This window comes from Ictidomys tridecemlineatus, chromosome 2 (genome assembly GCF_052094955.1).
Source record: "Ictidomys tridecemlineatus isolate mIctTri1 chromosome 2, mIctTri1.hap1, whole genome shotgun sequence".
NCBI lineage: Eukaryota > Metazoa > Chordata > Mammalia > Rodentia > Sciuridae > Ictidomys > Ictidomys tridecemlineatus.
This window is the reverse complement of record NC_135478.1, coordinates 229,376,615-229,398,666: the sequence shown is the minus strand read 5'-3', so window position 1 is coordinate 229,398,666 and position 22,052 is coordinate 229,376,615. Positions and strand designations below refer to the sequence as shown.

The 22,052-nt window shown below is 38.8% G+C and overlaps 1 protein-coding gene across 5 annotated transcripts in view; it reads right to left on the bottom strand.

Annotated features, from left to right (window-relative positions):
* Rbm33 (RNA binding motif protein 33) overlaps positions 1-22,052 on the bottom strand; it is a 98,465-nt gene that overhangs the window by 34,214 nt on the left and 42,199 nt on the right. For all 5 annotated transcript variants that reach the window (XM_078040906.1, XM_040291213.2, XM_021727287.3 and 2 more), the window contains 4 exons: positions 18,826-19,034; positions 15,176-15,458; positions 11,826-11,884; positions 157-289 (listed from right to left, as the gene is read on the bottom strand). In XM_078040906.1, coding sequence (XP_077897032.1) covers positions 157-289; positions 11,826-11,884; positions 15,176-15,458; positions 18,826-19,034 — 684 coding nt within the window. The remainder of the gene's footprint in view (positions 1-156; positions 290-11,825; positions 11,885-15,175; positions 15,459-18,825; positions 19,035-22,052) is intronic.

Below are 22,052 nucleotides of genomic sequence, written 5' to 3'. Positions count from 1 at the left end.
ACATCTGAAATGGCAGGCACAGCTGCCACAGCTTAAAGGCCTGTGGCTCTAACAACTGCCCACTAGGGGTAAAGGTTGGTTTTAACAGTGACTGTTCAATTGCATCATCAATGATGCCTCCATCATGTCCCAGTGCCAGACAGCACTCCTTTGTACCTCCCAAGAAGAAAGGGTCTCGCTCCTGGGGTGGGGGTGGAGCTCTCCACTGGTCCTGGAGAGGAAGTCGTGGGGGCTGGCTGAAACTGTTGGGAACAGGTCCAGGTGTGTGCTGTGGGAATTCCGGAGGGCCCTAAAGAAAACAATGAGGAAAAAGTGAAAGACAGAAAAACATCCTGTAATCTTCGGAAATGTATACAGTTCCAAGCTTTCCTTTGGAACTGTCAACTAATTTATCTCCAGGGGTCAGCCTGCTTCTGTGTGTGTATATGTGTGTGTGTATGTAGGCATACAGAAATATCAATACACACACACACACACACATATAAATGACATATTACAAAGTAAGTGATTCTACCATAACGCAATAGTCAACAATAAAAACTGGGTGCAATGGCCATGCCTGTAATCCCAGATACTTGGGAGGCTGAGGCAGGAGGATTGCAAGTTCAAGCACAATCCCCACAACATAGCAAAACCCCGTCTCAAATTATAAAAAAAAAAAACAAAAAGGGCTGGGAATGTGTGGTTCAGTGCTAAAGCACCCCTGGGTTTAATCCCCAGTACAAAAAAAAAAAGGCATCAAAAAATTAATTCAGGATTTTAAAATTATTATAGCACTACAGAATATTATTTTTCAGCTTACTAAAATTCATGCAATTATTGACCTTCTTTCCCATTAATCCAAAAGACTAAATGTCTACTTTGGACATTCATGACATTTATCTTCTCAAAGATGCTATTTTCTGCTATCTATTTAACACAACCATAAGCGACAGTTATGAAGCTGCTTTACTTCAAAAAAAGAAAAGAAATTCAATTTGTACCATAACAAAAGTCCACAGTCTCTAATATAACAGAAAAACATGCATGTTAAGAAGTCAAATTATAACAACAGAAAGTATTATGCAATCGGATTCCTTTGGATAAAAAATTCAAACAGGTTCTTTTTTTTTTTTTTTTAAAGAGAGAGTGAGAGGGGGGGACAGAGAGAGAGAGAGAATTTTAACATTTATTTATTTTTTCTTAGTTCTCGGCGGACACAACATCTTTGTTGGTATGTGGTGCTGCTGAGGATCGAACCCAGGCCGCACGCATGCTAGGCGAGCGCGCTACCGCTTGAGCCACATCCCCAGCCCCTCAAACAGGTTCTTACAGATTAACATTTTCAATAACTACATGCTACCACAGAAAGAGACAAAGCTAAAGTACTTAATATTTCTCAACTTTTAGAAACCATGCTTCCTTCTCATGAATTTAAAAATCAAATGCCTTGTCTGCCACTTACTACTGACACAATTAATGGTTCCCCACGTCCTAGGTGTGTTAACAGAGGACATAACTCTTTCAGATGCCACACCCCTCCCACCCCCTTAAAAGCCTGCCTGACCCTACTCAACCTGAGGCACTGCAAGAACATGCAGCAACAACTGTACACTCCCAGATGACTGCCAGCTAACTAAGAAGTCGGCGTTAGAACAAAATTATAACATCTTAATGAAACCACAAATACTAGAAACTTATTTATTTATATTTGGTACTGGGGATTGAACCCAGGGGTGCTTATCCACTAGCCACATCCCCATCTCTTTATTTTTTGAGACAGAGCCTCACTAAGTTGTTTAGGGCCTCACTAACCTGCTGAGGCTAATCTCGAACTTGAGATCCTCCTGCCTCAGCCTCCCAAGTCACTAGGATTATAGGCAAGTGACACTGTGCTTAAAAGAAGGGGAAGAGAAAGGTCCAAAGCTCAAATTCTTGCAGCTTTTTTTTACTACTTTAGGTGACATGGAGGAAACCTTCACTGTGCCAAAGTATAAACTGGGGCATAACGTCTCACTCTAAGGTACTACCTAATAGCAAATCTTAAGAGGAATGGGACGCTAGAAAGTAGAAATACATATCATACAACACACACTAAAACGTTTTTTTACCAGTAATACATGCATGCATTTTATCATTAAATGTTAATTTTAGACTTCACTGCTAATAATGCTTTAGTTCAACATTCTTTAATATTTCCACTTAGATAAGATGCTAGAAAAAGTGTTCCTAACAACATGAGTTTATCAAGCAGTTACATATTAAATATGCATGAAAAGTTTCAATGGATCTGGCTACTTTCTTTCATGGACAAATTCTTACCTTCCATTTAAAAATATTTTCACTTTTAATGTGAAATCAATGGTATGCATGTGCTCCTGTCTACCAAAACCAATACTGCCCTTCACAGGAACTTAAATGTTCTATGTATGAAATACAGCAGGAGTACTCCGTCTTTACTTTTGCATTTCAACATTATTCTGAACATCCTTAATTCAAAATTCAGAAACGTTTTGATTTTAAAAACTCTTTGAGCCATCAACACTCAACTTACAGATTTCAGAACAATTTCAGATTTCAAATTTTTGCACTGGGGATGCTCAATGAGCAAAGTCCACAATAAATATTCCAAAATCTGAAAAACTGAAATCTAAAACACTCTGATTCTAACCATCTCAGATAAGAGATCCTCATCTGCACAAACACTTCTAAACATGTTTTAAAATAATCTTCAGAACTTTCTGGATGACAACAAATCAGCAATCAAAGGTTCTGTGTTATTTAAAAAATATGATTAAATGTTGTTTCTTGGTGTGACACAGAGTGACCTCTGGATTGTGGAGAGGTTTGCTGATTGCACTGCCTCCAATACAAACAAACAACTGTGGCCCTGAGTAAAAACTCTCTTCTGTGAAACAGACTGTTCTCTTAAATTTTGTGCATGTATGCTCGACTAGATTTCTTTCCAGGAAGGGGGCAAAAGTGAGGCTTCAAACAGATAAATACAACAGAAACAAATACGATTCACCAAAACAATTTCTGTTGGGAAATGGGAAACGCACAGAGCTGCTAGAAAGGCGGCACCCAGCCTGACAGAAGCCAGTCTCTGTTAAAGGAGTCCCTGTTATGAGTGAAGGACACACTGTTACACACTTTTAAAATCAGAGGAATTTAAATGAAAAATATGTTTTTATGAAGTTTTAGCTTAAAACAGGAAAACTAGCACCTATCCAAAATCACACGAAAAACCATTTCCAACCTTTAAAGTGTCATGATAAACAACTGCTCTCTTCCAACCATCTCCCAGGACCACAGTCCTAACAGTCATGAGCTGGGGCCAGTGAGCCACGGGAACAGCTTCTCTCCCCACTGTGGAGCAGTCCTCAGAGAAGCAGCACCCATCAGCCGGGACAGCCTTTGCAGCAGCTGGTGATGCAGCTCTGACACCTTGAAGGGTTTAGAGTTAAAAGTGACCAGTCCAAGGTCTACCATCAATGAATGACAGCTCAGGACAAGACCTTGTACTTTCAGACTCTTTTCAGTGCTCTGCTCATACAGTGAGTCTTCAAGTAATGCCACAGAACCCAGTTTCTGAAGCCAATGTCCACCACAAAGAGCATCTCCTGACGGGATCCCTCCCTCCTTTAGCAATATCTCACATGCCACAGGTGGTAAAGAACAATAAATCATACAAATTTCTTCTAGCAAATGCAAAACTATTTTAAGACTATTAGTTGTAACTACTTCATTTAACAGAATTTTTAATACTAATGCCATCCTACCTTTTGAAATAAAATACTTCAATCCTTTCAAATAATTCACTTTTCTTTATATCCCTTTAAAACGCCAAGGTAAGGAATTATCACTCTCCCCCATATAATTCTTACGCAGACCATACTTCCCTTTTTTGCATCTCTTGTTAATTACATGATGCTATCTATATTAATCCTATTCAGGAAGAACTGATAACTTCAGTTACAAAAATAAAGAGGAAACTTTGCATAAATTGCTCGGCACAAAGTTAATCATACAAAGCCAAGAATATAAAGGCTCTAACAGCTGATGTGACTTATCAGCTTCCCTAAAAGGGTCAGTCTGTATATTTTAATACGACTAATTAAATACCTTTACAATGTCATTGAAACTTCATGAATCTCAATAAATTACAACCTTCCTCTATGTTTTCATTTATTAATCTCATTTAAAATGCAAAGAACTACGTAAGAAATCAATTGACACTTAAGAAGACCTCTCAGTTAATTCTGATTAAATGGGTTAAATGTGAAGAATAAAGACCACTAGTGACCCCTCACATAATTAAAATTACAACCCTCTATCACAATATGTTAATCCTCTTATCTCAGCATTCTCCATAATTTTTTTTTTCTTTTGGGTTGTGCCTGGTTTAAATACCTACATTCATTTTCCTGGAAGATAATTTCATCTTTAGAGACACACACTTAATGTTTTGAAGAAGGACATATCCAATGCCAAGTATCAGATTTCATGTGGCGGGCGGGGAGTGGGTGGATGGGGACCTCATGATTTAAATACATGAAGACAATGTTACTGGTTGAAACAGGAGACCACAGCACCACTACAAGTCAAGAAGCTTTTCTGTAGTACAAAATATCACTTCTGCCAAAGCTACTAAAGATCACTCACATTCCTTCACAAAATGCGAAGCCCTACATTCCTACAATGTCCCAACATGCTCCTCACAACAGGCCCACTTAGCAGATCTCCCACATGGCATAAGTGTTAGTCAGTCTGATCCAGTTTCTTGACTTTTTCCCTTAGTTTACTGAAGTTCATTTTAGTACTTCAGGCAGAGGGTACAGCATAAAAGAGAGCCTTGGTTCCAACTCTATCCCCTGGAATTATATGAACCGAAGCAATCAGTTTTCCTATGACTCAGCTTCTCAATCTGTGAAATGGGTAAAATAACAACCACTCTGCTTCATAAGGCTGCTGAACACAAGTCCTGCACAACATCTGAAACACAGTGGTCACTCCATCATCTTTACATGTATCGTGGATCTTCAGGAAACCTGCTTCTGTATAGTGAAAACAAGGAATCCATTTACAAAGCAAAGCAGTACTATCAGCAGACCAACTTAAAGCAGAGTTTAAGATTCCCCTCTGTGAACACAAGACTCTCAGTCCCACTCCTAGGCACTGACAATGTCCCTCACAATGTTCTAGTAAATGGACACCCATATACTAGAATAGCAACACGCAAATGTCAATTATTGAAGGAATGCAAAAAAAAAAAAAAAAAAAAAAAAAGGGTCTCAGGTGCTTATGCTCCAAAGAGAAGCCAGGCAGAGAAAAACATACTGTAAGACTCCACTCCTACCACAGAACTGCAGGAACAGAAGATTCAAGGGTTGTTAGGGTCTGTGCAAGACCAGCATGAACTCTTGGGGTGATGGGTCTGTCTTCTATCCTCACTGTGGCAATCACAAAACTGTAAGCAACGGTTGGAACTCACAGACCAGATCAGATCACTAAAAGGACTGCTAAGTGAAAAAAATTCTGATCTTCTGGAAGAAATGCCTTTTGATACTTTCAAGGACCTGTTTCAAAGTTTAATCTAAATAATACATCTAATCAGGTTTATGGGTCTTCAAAAACTCCCAGGAAAACAAATGTTAAAACAAAATTTAAAAAGGGGTGTGTTCTGTAGGATATAATATGAAAAATTGACCATAGAGATCTCCTTGGCACAGGAAGAAGGATTTCAAAACTCTGTGTTACTGTCCCACATTCACAGACGGAATTCTTAAATTGCAGATGGCCATCTACATGGCACTGTATGTCCAAAGAGGATTTATGGAGATGTTGCTGTCAACTTAATAGTTTCACTTACTGAAAAGTAAACAAAATAATTTAACACATACCTTTTTACAGAGTAGCTCAATGATTCCAACAGTTTTTCCACAAGAAAACAGTTCTGTAAGACTTGGATGGGTCTTCTCTGGCCTCCAGTGTGGCCTTTAGTCAGTCCTATCTCCACCCAACCCATACAATGTGAGCTGACAGCAGCAAGTCAAAGTAAAGGGTTACTGAATTTGATCAACCACCTTCTTTAATAGCTGTTACCACAGTGTTTAGCTGTTCCTGTTACTGCTGCAGATGGGAATTCATTGATATGATTAAATTTGATGGTATGATAATGTATGGTAATCATGATTAATCAGAAACCCACAAGCAAGTGGAGGATGTTGGGTATTATGTCACCTGCATTTTAAACTGCATTCTTTCTTTGCAAGCCTGACAACATTTGACAGCTGGAAGGATCTCCCACCACATTCTGCTACTACTCAATAGATTTGATAAGAAAAAATGCCCATCATTCCTCCCCTATCTTAAGTGCTAATAATTACAAGGCACTGCAGGCATGTTGTAAAAACAGCAAGAATTCAAAGAAAGACTTTCTTTCCTGGATAGAACAAAGTCTGGATGCTCATCTGCAAGGCCTATCAACAGAAAAAAAATCTGATTTGATGCAGCAGTCTCATCAGACATGATTTGCATGAAATGGCGTTTAAGGCACATCCAGCGAGCGTCAGTCACCACCACCTGATACCACACACCACAGTGCAGCCCAACTCCCGTCGATGCTGCATCAACACAGCAAAGGCATAGGCCAACCTCATCTGCTGGGTCCATCTGAGTAATAATGTAATGACTAAGAAGACTAATTCAATTTTAAAAGCACAGTAGTCTTTTAAACACAATTTTCATTTTTAGTTTTAACTAAGAGCACTAATAAATTATTTAATGCCAAACGACTCGGTATTTAACTGGCTAACAAAAATATCATTTATCCAATCAAAGAACTGATTTGGTTTTAAAATACCCTAGAGATAAGGACCTTTAAAATGTGGATAACTTGTGATTTGTCCACAAAAAAAAAAAAAAAAAAATTGCACTGAAATAGAAAGAAAAAGAAAGAAAGAAAAAAAAAACTAGACTGGCAAAATCTCAAAGCAACACTTTAAAATATTCCAACAATTGACATTTAGTCACTTTAAGTGAGCAAACTTTAAAAACAACATCTCTTTGAGGACAAACACACAAATAAGAAAAGGACTTATACTTCATATCAATGACAAAATATCAGGGACAGCCCTTGAGAAACAAAATAAATTAGAGTTCTAATGTGTAAAACAAAAAGCATTCAGAATGAAAAACAACCTGACTGTGATTAAGGTAGACTAGCTACCCCATTCCTTCTTCCCTATAAAACAAAAACAAATGGTATGTGAAATTACATTCAGAGGTTCTGACATGAACACAAAGAGTAGCCTGGTGGGTGGTGGAAGCCAGACAGAAAGACTAGCCATGGCAAGGAACCAAAAAGGAGGGCCTGTGAACCCTGTGCTGCCACTACCAATAATTTTATATCAGGAAGATTAAAATTCTGGAATGAATCAGATGAGAATCAAAACTGATGGGGTTATCAATTGAAATATAATTTATATTTGCAAAAGAGATTTTAGCTGATTTGAAAAAAAAATGGCCACTGGAAATAAAAGGTAAGAAAGAGTTCAGAGTTCAACACTAATGGCTGAATCTGTAACTAAAACTAAGTACACAAATGTAGCAGGAAGCCTAAATTACGAAGTGCTTCTCAGCATTCCCCCATGTGCCAAGAGCTAAAGCAATGTCTTACAAAATGATAAAAAATAAGGGTCCTTTTCTTATGACATGTCACTTTGAATTCAAAAAACTTTGTTTTAGAAATCATTTATTCAATTCAATAACATTCATAACAAGAAATAAAACTTTATTTCACTACATCAAGCATAGCCTAGAATACTTATTTTGGCCAAAGATTTGAATTTAAAAAATATAATAAAAATAATATTATTTTAACATGTTAAGTAATTGCATGAAAAAGTGTTTGATATTAGGTTACCTACAGTTCTCTATCATTGTTAATTAAAAAACTGGAGGCATGGGCTGGAGGTATAGCTCAGTGGCAAAAGGCTTGCCTAGCATGCGCAGGGCCTGAGTTCCATCTTAGTGTGGGGTTTGGGGTAGATCTGGAGGCAATGTCACTTAAGAAAATGTGTAGACATATTAGTTATAAACCAAGTATATCTAATATTTTCACATGATTGACTTTCAAGCAAGTAAAGTCTACCACTGCTGGGGAAAAGAAGGAACATCTTAGCACAAGTACCAGATTCTCCCTCTAAAACCCTTTAAGATTTTGAAATCTATGGCTGGGCACAGTGGCCATGCCTGCAATCCCCTCTGGAGGCTGAGACAGGAGAATAAAAAAAAAAAATCAAGGCCATAATGGGCACCTCACTGAGATCCTACCTCAAAATAAAAAAAGCTGAGGATGTGGGTCAGTGGTATAGAGACCCTGTGCTTCCATCCCTATACCCAAGAAAAGAAATCTAGTGCTACTTCTGCCTATGGTCTCTGCTCTTTCTCTCTTTATTCACAGGGATAGAAAGCTGGATTCTTGTTGAGGTCAGTATGCAGGATGTAGCTCTACTGTGCAAATTCACTATGTGTCCTCGAAAACAACAAAAGAAGTAAGAAATATAGATTATAATATATAATTTCTATGTGGAGCTTCTAATAAATAGCAAGATAACTCAATATTAAATGCCTGTGCACATTTACCCAACAACTCTCTGTTCACACCTTCTGGGCTAAAGGCACTTTGCAAAGCCTGCACCGCTGAGTAGAGAAAGACTGGGACTCTGTTCAGAAGTTGATCTACAGACAATCTCAGAAACAGGAGTAAATTCACACTTCTAACAATAGGAAGAATCCTATTTGTGGTCTGTGCGAAATTTTGCAGCACAGCAGCTGTCCTCAGAGCAGCAAGTTAGTTTGAAGGAGCTAAGCTGGGAAGACAACATCACAATGAACCTTCTCTTGCTTAACCGCCAACTTCATTAAAACTGGCATAAAATATGAAAAATCAAAGTATATATGCATATTAAGAATTGTAATGCAAAAAAAGAGTACATGTATAATGAAATAATTTGGTGTGAACATACTTTATATACAGAGTTATGAAAAATTGTGCTGTAAATGGGTAATAATGAGTGTAATGCATTCCACTATTGTCATGCACGTAAAAAATAGATAGATAAATTAATTAGTTAAAGACTGGCACAAAGACTTCTGAATTCAAATCCAATTTTATGTAGGGGGAAAAAAAGAAGCTATGCAAGGAAATTAACAGAGTCAAACAGACTCTATGATGACTTTCATGTTAGGCTTCCCAACTTGAATGTTTTATCTATTTATGTATGTGTTCCTACAGTCATTTTATATAGCAAAACTCCGTGTAGTGAGTACTGCCTGAACCTCTCTCTACTACAGACATACTACAGAGAAGGACCAGGACAGAGCCTACAGAGTGTGTGGCCAGCAGGAAGTCTCCCCAGTGGGCTTTGTTAAGCCACAGGACTGTCTTCACTATTTCAATAACTTTACTCAAATGAAGATTAGTTTAAAATATGTTAGGCTCTGTTTAATTATGTTTGGCTTATTTTATAGTTTAGGGAATAGCACCATGCAGAGCACTTGGCATAAAGTAGAACCTTGTTAAATGTTTACAAAAATCAAATCTACATTCACAGCAACTAAATTTAAAGGTGGGGGGGAAGGTTACCCAACAAAGATCTGGCTGAAGTAAAATGACAAGAAGCATACTATAGAGTTTGGTCTCCATCTCAAACAGTGCTTTGATGGGGACTTTTATAAAACACTGTACCTCTACTGTATTTTTTGAACAGGCTCCACATTTGGTCGTTTTCTCCAAAGGAGAATGATTATAGAAGTCAAGCACTGCATTTTCCACAGCACAAGTTCCAGAAACTTTAGCATTAAGATCTAGCAGACAGGGCTTAAAAGACAGGTGCAACCCGAACCAAAGAGTGGTGAACACTGAACATTTCCTCAAATTATGTACACAGCTAATTTCTAGCCCATGAATGTCCTAACACCACACACTCTCCACCTCAAAAACAAAAACTCAACACCTTGCAGGAACTTCTGCAATCACAGGCAATTCAACAATATTTACCATCTTCAGAGTACTCTTAACCTAAAAATAAGTTCAATTAATTACAAAAATTTTATTATTCTCCTGTAACAATCTCGTAGTATTATAAGTTTTTTTCCTTAAAGTATCAGATATAGTTATTTTTACCAACTGAAAAATAAAAGTCAATTAAAATTACAAATAACTTCTAATTTTATATTGAACAAACTTTTATGAAAATATCAATTACAAATACTGCTTCAATGTCTATTTCTTAAAACTACAATTGCTTTTTCACATCACATTTTATCCCTATGGTGCAAATAAAAGATGAAAACAAGTCTTATAATAATCATCTGAATGCAGAGGTTCACAATTCTAAAAAAAAGGTAAATAATGCTTAAAAATGTTGGTGCTTTATGGTAACTAGCAGATAAACTACTTCATCTGAAGAAGTATAACTAAGGACTAAAATCACACATTATCCTTGGGTAATGTCATTAATAAAACTTAGCTACTGTGGGCACAGTGGCATACACCTATAATACCATCAGCTTGGGAGGCTGAGGCAGGAGGATTGCAAGTTCAAAGCCGGCCTCAGCACAGTGAGGCCCTAAACAACTCAGTGAGACTCTGTCTCTAAATAAAATACAGAACAGGCCTGGGGAGGTGGCTCAGTGGTCACGCACCACTGGATTCAATCCCTGGTATCAAAAGATAAAAAAAAAAAAAAAAAAAAGTAGCTATTTAAACAACTGCTTTAAATGATCCATACTCAAATTTAATTTTTGAAAAGAACAAATTTTTAGAGTTTGATAAGTATTCTAAAGAAAAAAAAACAGCTAACTATAGGAATGAGAACAGTAAGAAGCAGCTTCAGAAATCACAGAATTCATACACAACGACTACAAATCAAGACAACTTCTAACAAATACACGGAACCTTAAATCTAGTACTAAGTTAAATTTAAATAATCACCTGATTAAATATGCAGGTTCTTCATTTAAACTTGTTTGGTAAATGACATATATAAATGCATCAAAGCCAAACAGGCCATTATATTGACATTTCCTGAAAATCAAACTGCTTAGCCTAAATAAAACTCCGGTTTACATACAAAAGACTTAAAAATTGTATCATCTGGTTCATTTTTTTCTCCCACAGTTTTTAAAAAGACATGTATTTGCTGGATTAATAAAATCAGGAATGACCTACAAATCAAAACAAAAATTCAAATGAAGTAAATTGTATATATTTAAATTAATATGACCAATTAATAGACTTTTTTCTACTTACAGACAGAATCATGGAAAGTACAGAAAAAGTATGCGCGCACCTCTGTACATGCAAGAAAGAATATGAATACGCTTTGTTTTAAACATATTTTAAAGTGCAAATATTTAGTTAAAAATATAAGATGAAGAGCTCAAGACTTTGGCATTGCTTCTGAAAAACAAGGAAATCTCATTTTTATTCCCTAGAATTGGGCACACTTACCCCATACACACCTTGTGCCCACAACACATAAAGCCAAGGACCTTTCCTTCCCACTTAACATAGAGCAACAACAAACCAGAATTCATATTCTTTAAGGCAAAAGGAATCCCACTGATGATCCCAATTCAACAATTTTACAGTTAAACAAAATTAACTCCATTAAAAAAAAAAAAAAAAAAAAAAACACTGACCTTAAGCTTTCAACAAACATTTTCCACTACAGAGATTCCTGTCAATATTTACCAATCCTTGCATATGTGGTATTAATATCTTTAGTGAATGTGTGCTCTTCCCCATCAGAGCACAAGGAGCAGCTGCTACTCACTGGGAATCGCTGGGGTCCCACAGCAGGCCTCGGCTGGCTCGGTACTGGCAGCAAGGGCACTGCAAGGAAACAAATCCCATTACAACCATGGCTCTGGCATCCAGGACCACTGGAAAAGGAAGACATCCTATGCAGATGAATATACATAGTATATGCTATGTGTACTGCACATGTTATAATCCATTAGGTTTACGTGTAAAGTAAGAACTTGGTACTTTTCACAACTCCGTAAAAGGAGAAGGGAGAAACAATAGCTCACAATAACACAAGCCAAAGCTTAAATGGGAATAGTGAATTACTATTTGGAACTAAAATATTTTTCAATAAAAGAAGAGAGTGTTCCTCTAAAATACAAAACCTAGTTTGTTTTCCACATCCCTACCCAGGTAATCCAGGGTATCAATTCCAGTCTATTTCCTACCACAATCACATATGCATTTAAATCTGGATCCACTAGAATCAGGGAAGAGATGAAGGGAGGGAGAAAATAAGGCAGACAGGAAGAGGGAAACAGAATACCCTGGAAACTGGAGAAAATGGTCACACTCTCACAAAAAAACATCAAATAATCTATTCTGCCAAGACTTCTATTTTTTTTTTTTTTTTAAAGACAGAACAGTCAATCTGCCAGAAAGACAAGGATTCAAATCACTTTTAAGGAAGACATCTCATGGTAGGAAAGGAGTGAGATTTAGTTTCAGACCTTGAGGCTACATGAGATGTGCTAAGCTCTTTAAAGTATCTCATGCACTATACTGATCTTAGTTTTGAAAGGCTCACTACTTCACAAACAAATCACACTGTGTTTCATCTCAAAGTGCTGCAGGCCTCTCCCAGAAGCCCTTAGATGATCAGGCACTATGAAATAAACTGAGTCCCCTCTACTCTACCCTAACTTCATATGCTGAAGTCCAGTACTTCTAAGGTGATGCATCTGAAGTCAAGTCTTAGGCAAAATGAGATATTTAAGGTGGGCTTTAATCCAACCTGACCACTGCCCTTGTAGGAAGGGGAAATTTAGCGACAAACATGTACACGCCTAAGGAGAGGCATGTGTGGACATAGGGAAAAGATAGCCACCCACAGGCCCAGGGAGGCCTCTGGGGAACCAGCCTGCCCACACCTTCGCCTGGAACATCCGGTCTACAGAATGAGAGGAAGTAACTTTGTACTGGTTTAAGCTCCCAGGATGTGGTACATGTTAGGGTGACCCTAGTAAACTAACACACATCAGATAAAGCCGGATACAGCATACTTCTAATTGAAGTTGTTTCTGGCAAATAAAGAAATACAGAAACAAGACACCTTAAGAACTGATCAAAGTTACTTTTAAATAAAGGGCTAGGATAAACTATTTTTTATTTACCATGATTACTCAAGAAATTCTGCACATTATCATTCTTGCACAGGTTGAATTTAAACTGATAATGTGTATAGAGTGTGTTATTGCTTGACCAAATGCAAAAATGTGACCCACAGGAATTGATTTTAGAAAACATAAAAATGGCAGAAGTTCTTTCTTATCTTGAAAGTCTAACCCAATCAAAGGGAAATGAAAAAGGAGAGCAGATCAATCTGTAAGACTTTATGTAAAAGAGGATGCAGATCCCCAATTCTATACAGTTGATATACATGGATTATATAGTACTGTATAAAGGATCAGAATAAACAAAGAAAAAACTAGAATGCCTCTGACTGCAGGAGAAGAAGGAATAACAAATCTGTTAGCCAATACAAGGACAATTTTAAATTAAGTACTAAATATAAATCACCCAGCTCTACCACAAGTCTACCACAGTACACTTTTGTAAACCTTGAATTTGAATGTCAGTTCTCAAAAATAATTTCAATAAAATGATGTGGTAAAAATACCAAGCTTCTTTAACTGGAGGAACGAGAAGAAGTAAAGATGAAATCTCCAGGAAGAAATCTGATTATAAGCAACAAAATCTTACACAGAAGTCTCTGATGAACTGGTAATTTTTACAAAGCATCAGCATTTTTCTTTTATTAAAGAGAAAAAATGAGAGAGAAGAAAAAAGAGAGCAACTGAGAAGAGGTGTGAGAGAAACAGGGCAGGCTCTTGGCCCAACATGGAGGGAAGCCTAGTCAGAAGGTTCAGGGTCTATAAACCATCCTCACTGGAGCCTTGCAGTCCCCACTGTGAGAAGAGAACTCAAAACTTGCAATATTTCAGTCTAGGCAAATCTATTATCCCATGCATTTAATGCACTTACTAAGTTTTTAATTCATATAGTAAGTATAATTGTGAAAATTGGGCAAACAAATTAAATTTCCATCAAAATTGGTTAAATAATAATATAATGGGGCACTCTTCATCCTCAAAGAGAAGATAGGTATCATCAAGAAAGAATATTTTAAAAGATTTTTAAAGTATTTTTGCCTGCATAAAGCTCTGAGAATGCTAGTTTGGTGTGTTTGTGTCTGTGTATACACACATATTGATGCTCAGCACTGTGGACTTCTGCTTAAATTCAGCGGCCCTCTGCTGAATGAAACACTACTTCTAGTGTCCCCACCTGTACCCAAAAAGACATGTTTTACCTTTCCCCCAGTCAGTGTAACTTGAAGATCAAAGGTACAGTAAAGACAAGGAACATGTGGCACAAGCTCTGGAATTTGTGGTGAAACGTCTAGGAGTTCAGCGCAGACCTTACACGTCCGCTCTGACTCACAGGAGAGCTTCCAGGTGCTACACCTGCACTCTGCACTCCAGGACCAGGCCATAAACTCTGACAGGCTGTCCTTTTTCACCACCTGCACTCCTGGGTTTCCTTACATCTTCGCCACTCTGTAGTTCTAATACTAACCCACATATTATAAAGAAAAAATGTGCATCTTAACCAACTGCCAGCTTTCCGCTGAATATAATAGGAAATCACACAATATCAGATGCTTCTGTAAGTAAAATAATTCCGACAAATTAAACTTAGAGAAACAACTATAGATGATATAATATGTAAAGAACTACTTTAATGAGAGCCCGTCTTTTCACATAGGCATGCGCTCACCCGACCCTTCATCCCGCAGCTGCTGAGACACGGGCACTGTGCTCCTCCACAGGGCACACACTCCCTGCCCTTCCAATGTCTTGTAGAACAGGGGATGGTACTTTCTGCTCAGTCATAACACAGAGATTTACATTGTGAAGAAATGAACTTGGCCATTAAGCCAATGTGTCTAAGTAAAGGGGGAAGGAGCCACAGACACCACCACCTTGATAATGAAACTGCTCTGCCATAGTGATGGCTCCAGTGAGGTGGCTAGTGAGTCCCTTTAGTTGTACAGTGACCGACAATATCACCAACAGCAATGAAGAAAGCACACACCTTGAACAGGGGTCACCACTGTCCCCTTGAAGTGGGGGTTGATGTGGATGTTCTTGGGTTGCTGTGGCGTCACAGGAGGGGGCGTCAGCATCATCCTTGGGGCCTCTATCTGGGGGGGCATGTGCACTCCCTGCGGCGGGGAGGGGTGATGTGGGTGTTGTAGGGGAAGCAGAGGCTGTAGCTGCTGCTGCTGAAACAGACTTCTGATTGGCTGCTGCTGAGGAGGTGGAGGTGGAGGTGGAGGCTGAGGTTGTGGAGGTGGGATCAGTCTCGGAGAATGAGTCTAAAAACCACAGAAAAGAAAGTGCACAAAAATCAACATTTAAGTAAAGGAATGCTGATATGTTACAAGTTTACACTGGCTAACTTCTAACATTTAAGACATAGGTTCATAATAACGACCTATATCAAGAGCAGGGGATAAATAAGCTGGTCCCCTACTCAGAAGAGGGCTGATGTCTCAGTCATCTGTCTAAGGCAAGGAGCTTGGGGAAATGGTGGCCCCCAAACAGCCAGCATGAACTTTGAAATAAAAATTTTTTAAAAATTCAGCTCAACAAACAATGTAACATACAATGAGCAAAACTGACTGATGAGGAACAGGACAGAAGCCCTACTCAGCCCTGTGCAGTCAACCTGCTCCTCCTCCTGCAGGAGTCTGGAGACGGGCAGGAGCATCCAGGGTAACCCTGCTCCAGAAAGAAGGCACAAGAAAGTGCCAGAGCCAAAGACAGCCACTCCGGTAGAGGTGGGGGAGACACTTCTTTGAGAAGCTGGCAAGTGCACCAGGATGTGAAGGAAGAGAATAAAGTGCCATGCAGGTGAGTAACAGAACCACCTTACAGAAGTCCAAGGAGGAAAGACAGGAAGGACAGCAGTATGGCACAGCATGGAAAAGGAGAAAGAAGGAGGGTGAGGACAGGAAAACTACAATCCAAGGTAGTTGAAGATCCCTGGCTGTTCGGTTCAATGGTTACTTTGGTGTCCTGTTCCCCTGAGCATTTGAAATGCCCACTGCAGTCAGCACGGGAAGTAGCTGACAATCCCAGGTGAGTCCTCCTATCAACCTCTTTACAATACCAGGAGCTCAGAAGCGAACAGTTGGAATCAGAATCCAGACAATCTGATTCTCTAAGTTTTTCTTTTAGCCACCAATCAAACTGGCCCCACAGCTAACTAGCAATAGAACACTACTTATGCAGCTACCTAATTTAACAAGCAATTTTCCCTGGGATGATACCAGATCTTGGAAGGCTCCTGAACTCCAACTGAAAGATCTGTTATTACACCATATACAACATGCATGACAAGAAATCCCTCGTGATGTCTCTGATAGGAAAAGAACCCCTCACGGAAGCATGTGGGATAAACTAGGCTAAGAGGGAAAAACAGGCCCATAAATAGACAATGGCGAGAAGCAAATGAGAGAAATGGCCAAGGTCTGATGAAGATTAAGGAGACACTTCAGAGGAACAGGGAGTAGGATTTTATAACTAAATCATGGTTTAGTTATAAAAGCTCCTCATGGGGGAGCTTTTCAAAGATTCCAGAACAGCTTAAATTGCCTTTCTCCAGCTCCCAGGATCCAGGACACTGCTTCTCTCACTCATCACCTCTGTCACGCGCACACATGCACACGAGTGGGGCCCTTGCTTACCTTATTCACTACCATAATCCCACAGAGAGCACGTTCACCGACACAGGCATACCCAAGGTGCATTTCAAAGGAAATGAAAATGACTACCAAACACGGTCATAATTTGAGAGCATAATGGAGTTTTTAGGGAAAATCCTGTGTGCTTTTAAACAAGTGAAGTTTAGGGCCTGTGAAATGTCCATGTAGAAAGGCGCAGGGACAAGTGGAAATGAAAAAAATCAGAACTAGGAAAAGGTCAATGGAGAAGAAAGTCCCGCAGAGAGGGCAAGGCGGGTAAGAGGGAGAAAGAGTGAGACGTGAGAGATGACACGGTTAGAGGGACAGTTATTTCATAACTGTTAGAGAGTGCATTTTACAGATTCTCACCAAAACAAACACATATCATAACATCACAGTGGAGGAGGGGACAGAATAATCACAAAATCTCATATACCTAAGAAAGAGCAGCTCAAGTGAAAGTTAGCAACAGTGATGCCCAAGTCTCAATATAGATACCCACAATCAGCCATCAACCCAAGCAGTGAAAATAATGAAAGCCAGGAACAAAGCACTGACCAAGGGAAGGTGAGAAGACACAAACCAAAAGTTCTGTTTCTAATACATGGGGTAAACAGTCAAGCCCCAGCACAGACTAGGTGGGAAGAGAACAGGAGAGGATGGCCTGGGTAGGTAAGTTCAGTGCAGACTACCCTGACCTTTGTAGTTAACTGGCAACAGCCAAGCACCATGGACAGCAAAGAGGAAGCTGCAGCACTGGCCAAACCGGTCAGGCAGCTATTTGGTTGGCTGGACAGCCTGAATCAGTCCCATCAGAATCCCACAATGCAACCTCACCATCAGGATACAGGTCACCCTAAATTTCTGGGACAGTCATTAAATCATGCACACACATTCTTTCAGAGCAGTAACTTCTCTGGGAAGGTAGGCAGCTCATGTCTTCTTTCTGCTCCTCCTTTTAGTGAATAAGAAGATAGGCAATTCTGTGACTTTCCCAGGATCACAGAGACACAATTATACAAAACCTGGTCTCATGTGCAACAGGAAACAATAACTAAAATGGCAGTGCCACATATGGCATTGGCTTGAAATGGTGCAAGGCTCAGGGAAGGAAAAAGAAATTAAAGATCAGACTGGGTGCTAGGAGAGGTGCTTGAGACCTAGCACCTGTGTGTGCAACAGCAGGTGCCAACACCACCAGCCCAGGGAATGCCCTCAGCCCACAGGCTTCTCTCTTCCCTGCCAGGACACAAAACTAGAACCTCCTGCTAAGGCAAAAAAACCCCACCCTTTCTGCTATTATTTCACAAATGAATGAGGAAAAAGGGCAATAAAAGCATAAGAGGGACATGTGGGAGACACTGCCCACAGTCTTTCATTAAGTACATTTCTTGACACATTCTTTCCAAACACTGCCTTCCAAAGGAGAAGGCCAGGAGAAGGCCATCATGCAGAAATCACGACACCTCCTATCTCAGCTTCCAATACACACCAGGAGAACATAAAATAAAATTCAGCTTAAATGAAATTAAGTGATACATTCTTAAATTATGAATAAATTTTATGAATAGGATATGGTTGTTATTCTAAGAGAAATTGGTATTTAAGGGGGAAAAAAAACGTAAACAGTGTAAAGGAAAAATGATATTAATGCAATCAACTCCTGCCTTAACTCTATATTCAATAACACCAGGGTCTGGAGAGCAACTCGCCAGAAGAGCAGGGCTCTGGGCAGCCTGGCCACTGGACGTCAGGTTGTCAAATCTTCCTTTGGAAGTGGCTATGGCACTGGATTTTGGTATTGCCAGATACTGGAGAACTGAATTTTGAAAACTATGAAATTGAATTCAACTGTCAAGCAGAAACATCAAGCAGGAGTCCTATTGCTGATCTTAATTTCAGACCAGGAAGAGGTGAGCCTATAACACACCACCACAGAAACACACTCCCACTGTCCTAAAGCTGTCAGGCTGCAGGAGTAAAAGCACAGGATTACCACAACAGGAGGCTGTGCAGGAAGCAGAGCGGGCCTGTGGTCCTTCATTCTGCCCCGCTCGCTGCCCTCTCTCCTCTGGTCGCCCATTCCACGGCACATCAGAGAGCCGCCTCTCCTTCCTCCCCGCCGGGAGCCGTAGCGGCCCTGCTTGTGCTGCCGCTCTCTTTCTTCAAATTCAAGCAATGCAGCTTTGGCTTCGGCTGAAAGCTCTATTTGAAAAGATACATGTGTTAGATAACTTCAAACAGCCCACACTGAATTCATGGGAAGAAAACAGGAGGGTCACGCGTGACAATGGAACTGGAACACATGCTGTCTCAACTCCTGCAACAGCAGGAGTGAGCATGGCTCTATGGGCAAGACCCACACCCACTGGTGAGATCTGTGCGACGAAGACTTTCTCTTTCAATAATATACAAGTTCACCTAAAAGGAGAAAGTCTTTTCAGTTGAGACCCCCACAATGTGTGCAGTGAAGCTAAAAAGTGGGCACTCTGCAATCATGCTCCTTCTACATGGTCAGGAGCTATCACCCCAGTCCTACACCAGCATGACTTTCTCCCTGAGGCCAGTAAGACAATATCATTCATATACAACAGCTCAGAGACTCAAAAAAAAAAAAATCCTAATCAATTTGACTTTAAAACAAAGCTATTAATGAATGCACACTTAAGTCAAATTATTCAAAGTAATTTCCCTAAAAAATGAAAAACTTATTTAATACTACTTCATTTCAAATACTCCTTTAAAAAATAAAAGCAAACATTCTGTGAGGACTCCTTATGTCCACGCAGTATGACAAGGACTACTTGTGAGAGCAAATCACATAGGGGAAAGCTCACCAACACAAATGCTGGAGAGCAACAAGAAGGTGCCGAACTCTGCGTGCGTGCACGCACGCGCACACCACACACCCATTGGGGCGCAGAAGACAAGGGTGGGTTCCCAGGGAACTTCCAGTGGCACAATATTCCAAGGTCTTAAGGGGAAAACCCCAATTTATCTAATAGGATCCCTCTATTTTAAATGACATCTAAGGTGTGATAACAGATCTTCACTAGTAAATGTGTTTTCTGAATAGGTCACTGAATACTACTAGAAGACTTCTTAGACATTCTTTCCCAGTGAAGGATAAATATCAACTATCCCTGAAGTTCACCTCTTGGACTCATCTCTAAATTCTTCCAAAATCTCTGAGTCACATTTCATTCTGAAACTTGTTCCTTGGTATTCTACTCCCCTTCAACTGAATCTAAACCCCTTTTGAAAGAAAATTTAATCTCCTTTTAACTAGCGCAGACTTTTATTCTAATCTTGACTACATGATTGGCTCACACACACATTTTATGTGGTGAATCAGCAATTATTTTTCTAGTGGTTCTGAGTGTCAAGATCAATTTCACTATCCTCAGTAATAAAATGGTTTCAAATGACATCTTTAATCAGCAAGTAAAAATGCTTTCCTCCAATTGAGACAAGCTGTCACAAAAGGTCACCCAAATATGACAGGATGGAAATTACATTTGTAACTTCAACTGAAATGTTAATTTCCCGTTAAGTGTTTTCTGCACTGTGTCCAGACACTAAAGTAAAGAGATACAGAGTGATATAACCAAGTTTTATACTGTTTTGTCCATTTCTAAAATGTTAAGAACATGTTTTCATACAAGTAATTGTACAATAGTTGTAAAGTGAATAAATGCTTATGGAATATACAATTTGGTAAAATAAAATAGCAAGACAGAGTTTTGTTTTTGTTATTTTTTTTAAACAAGATAAATGAATCAAGGAATTTTTAAAACTGTGCAAATACAGAAAACAGTATAAAAAGAATAGTACATGACTGCCGGCACTAACAATCTTGAACTATTTATCACTATATAAAAATGTTTTTCCCACAGATCCTTTGCCTTAAATGAAATTAACTTATAGGTGTAACAAGCAGGTTTTTCAAGATAAAGCAATAAAAAACAATTTAACATATTACATGTGCCAATGACACTTAGCAAAATACAAAATCTGGACATGTGCTTCCAGTCTACTAAAATAAACGTGGTGCCTCGCTTATCTTCGGTTTGCACTGCTTTCAAAAACCATCTGAAGTCTACTTCCTATGGTAAAGGAACCCACAGGTCTGAGTTTCTGGGTCTCGCCTGAAGGAAACTAGTCAATGACACCTCATTAATATAGAATAGTACTGACACTTTCATTCAAAGTTAAGTTTTGCTTACATACACATGTTCTGGCAACCCTGCTGAACCACCATCCTCAAGAGAATCACCATTTATACCCTACAGCATCTTTTGCATGTGATGACTTAATGAATCTTCTGAGGATGCAGTCTCACACCAAATTTAGGAAAAGTGAGAAAACAAGCATGCAAATCTTTTCCTATAAGGTTTACTTTCCACAATCCTGAGTGAGAAAAAAGCTAACCAACTACAATCTTAACTTAAAAAAAAAAAAAAAATCCAAAATTGTACTTCTAATCCAATCTGAAATCAAAATACAAGTCAATGATTGTGCTTTAGATTTCTTAATAGTCAAGATTGTCATATATCTGAATTAGTATTGCCCATAGTTAAGGATAACACCCTGTTATCTGAATTTGAACAAAATACAAAGTACCAAAACTCTCTTCTAGATTTGGAAGAGAACTGATTATTTCACATGCAAACTTTTATGGTCAAATGGGGGACTCCAAGCATTACTTGAAATTTAAAAAAAAATAAAGTTTGTATTTCTTATGAAAACATTAAAAAATACTACTGGTTCAAAAAATGCATGTCATAGGAGACAACATATATTCTCTAGTGCCAAATATTTTAATCTCATCACCAAAAGTAGGAATAATATACAACAGAATAACTATTCCAATCCTCAGACTGATATTTCTATCATTGAAAACATACTAACTGAGGGGTAACAATTCATGCAAATTTCTAGTGTACCATACACCCTGGTATCCTCTGTCTGTCTCAGTGAGTCTTTTCACATCTGAAAACTTAGCTGTTTAGGAGAGGTGCTCAGGAATTTTTTTTTTTTTTTTTGGTACTGATAATAATACTAACTTTGCAGTTACTGGCTAACTTATTTCTAAATACTGAGCTCTCTAAAGTTAGGACTCATAAATTTGGAACAGAGAAAGGTGCTGTTGAGCAGTACCTTTTTTGTGTCCTATTATTTAGCCAAATAACCATGTCCTACACAAATGCAATTTTGTCCTTT